This window comes from Helianthus annuus, chromosome 10 (genome assembly GCF_002127325.2).
Source record: "Helianthus annuus cultivar XRQ/B chromosome 10, HanXRQr2.0-SUNRISE, whole genome shotgun sequence".
Taxonomy (NCBI): Eukaryota; Viridiplantae; Streptophyta; class Magnoliopsida; order Asterales; family Asteraceae; genus Helianthus; species Helianthus annuus.
This window is the reverse complement of record NC_035442.2, coordinates 177880296-177886295: the sequence shown is the minus strand read 5'-3', so window position 1 is coordinate 177886295 and position 6000 is coordinate 177880296. Positions and strand designations below refer to the sequence as shown.

Genomic DNA, 6000 nt, shown 5'->3' with positions numbered 1-6000 from the left:
CCGATTAACACAACTTGTATTAATGCAAATGAAGGTTTCGGTTACAAGCACAATGTTTACAAACCTAACTTGTAAACTCTCAAAGTGTGTGTGTGAGTTCCGGACAGAAAGCTCTCAAGGCTATCTCTCGGAGGTGTGTGTTCTATCTGTCTGTCTTACTGAACTCAACACAATGCATGGGTATTTATACCCAGCTCATGATGTGCAGTCCGAAGGATCCGATAGATGGTCCGAAGGATCATCTATCGAAGACAAGTCACTCGAAAGATCAGCAGGTCACTCGAAAGATCAGCAGGGACCTCGAAAGATCATCTTTCGAGGTCTAATCATTCGAAGCATATCTTTCGATGAGATCGAAGGATCCACATCATCCTTCGATCCCTTATCCTTCGAGACAGTACATCTTTCAACTTTTACCAACTGTTGTCCAAGTCAAACCGGAGGATGGTTGACTTGGTCAACTTACAACACAAGAACAGGACATCGTTTACATCGTGACCGAATACAGACAAAGTACAGACACAAGTGCACCAACACAGCCACCAATCTAGGGCGATGAGCCCAGACGGGGAGCCCAAGCGGGGATCCTCGTCGTCAGTAGTCTTATACTAGCTTGCTTCCAATCATTTAACTTTTGAGTCCAATGACGTTCTACTTTAAAGACCTTGAAGTGGATTGACCCTTCAAAGCTTAAGGTTGCAAAACATCTAGAAAGTGGTACAATTGTACCAATCAGGACTCTAATCGATTGCACTGTGAGAATTACTAGCATGGACCAGCCATAATCCGAATCATAGTCCTTAGCCAACATGGCTTTAATAGTCCCGGACATAGTATAAGTGTGTAAGATGGTGACTAATAGACATATTACCCCAGAAGCAGATGTTGTATAAAAGCAAGCTGTTATGAAATGGAGGCAGCTGCCACTTTCTACCATCATCCAATGCTTTCTCACATGGTTTTCTAGCTCATCAACCGTTACTATTTTTCCTTGTGATGGTTGAATGTGTTTTGAAGCTCTATCATGACCTTTTTGGTATTTGGAGTCCATCATCTGTTTGGTTTTTAGAATCGCCAAAGATGAACATATATATACTATCAATAAGAAAACTAACAAAATCACATAAATAAAGGGTAATACAGGATTAGGATGGGTACTTATATGTTTAGGTGAAGTAAGTTGTATGATACGGGGATCTTCTTTATGGGTTGATATGGATACAGCTCCGGTTTGCATTTGAATGCAAACATTCAGAACCAACGTGATGACTTGAACACACAAAGCTCCGATGTTAGACAAAAGCTCATTGCTCTCCATGGTTCCTAAAGAAAGCAGTAAGTTAGCCATCATGGTACACATAAAAGCCATGCTTCCGAGCTTTGCCACTTGGTCCACATAACCCGGCATGGAACCAGTTAGATCCACAGGTAACTTCATTGCAACAGATATTACCGTAAGAGAAGCAGAATTAATAGTAAACTATTTAGAGGGAAACCATAACATTCTGCTGCGAAAACCATGTACTAATTCAGCCATCATGGCAAGGTTGCAAACCAGAGACGCTAACGCGATGTACATCCCAATCCATAACATAGGTGCGCTGTAACGATCTTCAAGTTCTGATCTGTATATAAACTTTAGGTACCCCAGCAATGAATCTGTAATATTGTTAAGATACTCATGTGTTGAGTTGTAAGCCATAACTCCTGGGAAAGAAACTTATGATTTGATTTGATGGAGAAATGATGAATTGAAGTTGGGTCTAGGAAATGAAGATCGATGTTACAAGGATGGTGACTTAATATATTACCGTAACACGTGAATCATGCTCTTCCCTAGCTGCTGCTGCTGCATGATTAAAGATAAATTCAATAACTTTAAAGATAATAATTGTAAAATCCAATATTTTATCCCATCACCCGGGCAACACATGAAACTTTGTTTGCAATATTTTATCCCAATTATATACAATAATGGCCCCTATTGAGTGTAAGGGGCAGGCGCCCCGATAGAAGAAGGGGGGGGGAGGCGCCTACCGATAGCCCCCCTTAAAATTTTGGTTAAGTCCCCTGATCGTCCGATAAAAGAACGGTAAAAGAATCTTAGATCCTGACCCTTTAAACCCGTGTTGGTGCACTTGTGTCTGTACTTTGTCTGTGTTCGGTCTGTATGAAAACGATGTCCTAAGTCAGTCTGTAAGTTGACCAAGTCAACTATCCTCCTAGTTTGACTTGGACAACATGATGTTGTCTGGATCGAAGGATAGCCTCGAAGGATACAGCTGATCCTTCGAGGTGCTCGAAAGATATGGTTCGACCATGGTTCAACCATTAGACATCGAAGGATGATCCTTCGATGTCCATGCTGATCGTTCGAGCTCCCTGTCATCGATAGATGATCCTTCGGACCATCTATCGAGTCCTTCGACCAGATCTGCTATGTATGGGTATAAATACCCATGCAGTGTGTTAGTGTTAGGTAGATGCACACAGACAAGAGATAGAGAGCTTGAGAGCATTCTGCTGGAAAACACACACACACACTTGAGAGTTTACATCTTTGGTTTTGTAAACATTGTGCTTGTAACCGTAACCTTCATACGTATTAATACAGTGGTGTTAATCGGTGAACTTTGTGTGTTCTTGTGTTTGTTCTTGCTTCATCCCGGTTTGCCTACTAGCTTGGATTCCGCACTCGCTAGTGGGTTAGTATAACAAGGTTTAGGTTGTTCTCGATCCTCCGAGAAAAGGGACCTACAAGTGGTATCAGAGCCTCGCTCTTTACCTTGTTTAAAACCGGTTTGTTCGAGTTCTTTGGTGTGTTTGGACATTTGGTTTAGCACTCGTTTTTGGTAGTTTCCTTGCATTTTGAAACTGAAAAACGAATACTAAACCTATCGGGAGTGTTCGGGGTCGGTTTGGGTAACATAAAAATCGTTTTTGTGAAACTTTGAACTTTCCGGCCATACTTCCGGTTTGTCTCCGGTGACTGAACTTGAGGATAAGGTTGCCATTTTGGGTAAACTTTTTGAAAGTCAAAAAGTTGGTGAAAAAGTTGGTGGCAGAACATCCTTTCTGCCGAAAGTTGGTATACCAACCTGTCCTTTCGTGTCAGTGTGTCAGTAAGCTTCCGAAGGATATCTTTCGATTTCGAAAGATCACCTTTCGATTGGAGACAGCTCGAAAGATTAGCATCCTTCGAGTAGTCTTTCGAAGTCTAAGGGTTATCCTTCGTAGTTGGAATCTTTTCGAAAGTTGGTTGTCCGAAAGATAAGGATACATCTCGAAAGATAAGGATCTTTCATTGTGAATCTTTCGAGATCAGTATTCGAAAGATATAGATCTTTCGAACTGTGAATCTTTCGTGATAATCAGTCGAAAGATAAGGATCTTTCATTGAGAATCTTTCGAAGACTTTGCTCGAAACTCAACAGTAATCTTTCGATCACTGTTGATCCTTCGAACAAGTCTTGATCTTTCGATCAGATTGTATCTTTCAATTGTTGTCTGTCTGTTGTTAACAGTTTGTGGTGTGTAGGTTATTTGTTAATTTTTTATCACAATGAGTTGCACAAGTCCTTGGGATTGGAGTACGGATCCACAACCAGATCTGAAACAGATGTCGATGGCTGAATATATGACGAGTGCCATTCCAAAACAACAACAATCAATAAGTTCATGTCAATGGGCTTTGGTATCCAATCAAAGTCAAAGTCTTCAGAACCTTCTGATTAGTGAGAGTGAAACAGGCAGCAACAATCGTCCACCAAAGCTGAACCACATGAATGACTTTCCGTCATGGAAAACCCGCTTTCACACATATGTTCAAGGACAAAGCACCGACCTTTGGATGTGTTTTGTCAATGCATTCAATGAAAGTCTTGAAAGTAGAGCATCCACTTCAGAAGGTTACGCCAACATGCTTGAAAATGACAAGAAGGCTTATGAATTGGAGAAAAAGGCCTATGCCACACTTACTCAAGCACTCAACAAAGACATCTACCATCAGTTTTCATATTGCAAGACCACGAAAGCATTGTGGGATGCCTTAGTTGCTAGAGGAGAAGGCAATGCAGCTGCTCGAAAGTCTCGGCATGATTTGTTGAAGAAAGAGTTTGAATCCTTTCAGTTTTTAGAAAACGAGACTCTAAATGATATGACCACACGTTTCTATCATTTGATTAGTGAAATGTGTGCATATGGAGTGGCAGCTACTCAACAAGACATGGTGAATAGGTTTGCTGACGCCCTACCCCCAAAATGGAGTTCGTTTATTGAGCTGTTGAAGCATACTAAAGCTCTAGAAACGATTAACATCTATGAGTTCATTCAGAAGCTGGAACATAAAAATGATGAAGAAATTAGGAAAGCAAGGCGTGCTCCAGCTCCTCAAAACACAGAAATGTATTTGCCTGGTTTTGGCCCTTCAGCTAGTTCTAGTTCTGTTCAGCAACCGAAGCTTCAAACTGCTTTTGTGTCCAATACGAGTTCCTTTCCATTTCCTCAATCAACAGCTGCTCCACCACAACCTCAATTCGATCCGAGGTCCTATATTCCTGTTCCAACACAGCCACAGCCACAACCTCAACAACAACAACAGCAAGCTCACTATACAAGCAATCCTCAACCTCAACCCCAAAGTCATCACACAATCCGAGTCGACAACTCAAATCTCTCACACCTTAGCATTGAAGTTGCTAAAGAACATATGGAGATTATCAACACCATGGTCAGTGCATACTGTGGTTTGGTAGCAGGTCAGCTTGGAAACATCAATATGACCAATGAAGATTATGATCAGATCGACAAGGAAGAAATGGAGTTGATGGATATTAAATGGGCTTTTGCTAGTGCGGTTAGAAGGGCGAAAGATTTCATGGCACGAACTGGAAGAACTTCGTTGGAAGGAAAGAAAAACACGAAGTATGGGTTTGATATTAATGCCGTCACGTGCTTTAATTGTGGCGAGAAAGGGCACTTTAAACGTGAGTGCACTCGACCAACAAAACACGGCAATCACAACCCTTTCAGAAACCAGACAAATGTGAATGCCCAACAAGAAAACCGTGAGAGGAGGATGGTGGCAGTGAACAACAATCAGGGACAGCCTGGAACTACCAATCACAATCGGGCTTTGGCTGTTCAAGCTGATGAAGGATGTGACTGGTCAGTGCAGTTTGGTGAAGGAGATCAGGGAAGTGGAACTGCACTGTATGCTAAGGTCATCGAGCAGGTTCAAAAAGAAGAATCTTCTGGAAGCGATGACAGTTCTGGTTATTCGGGCAGTTCGGATGAAGAAGGCTCTGTTTCTGGGGATAATCACTCAGAGCCTGATGAGGAGGAAGAAAGTGAAGATATTCAGGATCTTCTGAATGAAGCTGATGAGCTAAAATGTCAGAAATCAATTCTGATTAGGAAGGCTGCTACTGCATCAAAGGAAATGGAAAAGCTATTCTCTGAAGATGGAGCTTTTTCTTTTCAAACTGCCTTTATGGCAAATGGTTCAGCCTCTACTAGTCAGGTAACTTCTGAACCTCCTGCTCCTAGTATTTGTAAATCATGTGCAGAGATGAAGCTTGAATCAGAAAAGCTTCATAGTCATAACCAGAATTTGGTTATTGAACTGTCGAAATGCCAAGAGGCAAACATGGCTTTAACCCGGAATGAAAAAGAATTTAAATCTGTAATAGAAACATTAAAGAAAAATGTGTCCGAGGTTAACAAAGTAGTTTATCACAAACAAGTAAGTATAAACGAATACATTAACCTTGTGGAAGAAACTAAGAAGCAATTAGCCATTGCCCAATGCAAGCATGATGCGATCAAACAAAAATTGGAGAGTTATTCTAACTCCCGATTTGTGCTTGATCACATCATAGACGTTCAACAACTGAAAGGTAACGTGAAAGGTGTAGGGTATAAGGCGTGTCCACCCCCTTTGATGGACAACTATACCAAGATGCCTGATGAAGAAGAAATGCCTCGGTATGAAACCAGTGT

General features: G+C 41.4%; 1 protein-coding gene across 1 annotated transcript; it reads right to left on the bottom strand.

Annotated features, from left to right (window-relative positions):
- Positions 1–547: 547 nt before the first annotated feature.
- Positions 548–1702, bottom strand: LOC118482774. The gene is made up of 3 exons (XM_035978436.1): positions 1556–1702; positions 1192–1432; positions 548–1095 (listed from the first exon to the last, which is right to left on the bottom strand). Exons 1-3 carry the CDS (start codon positions 1700–1702, stop codon positions 548–550), a joined length of 936 nt encoding a protein of 311 aa, XP_035834329.1.
- Between the last annotated feature and the right edge of the window lie 4298 nt (positions 1703–6000).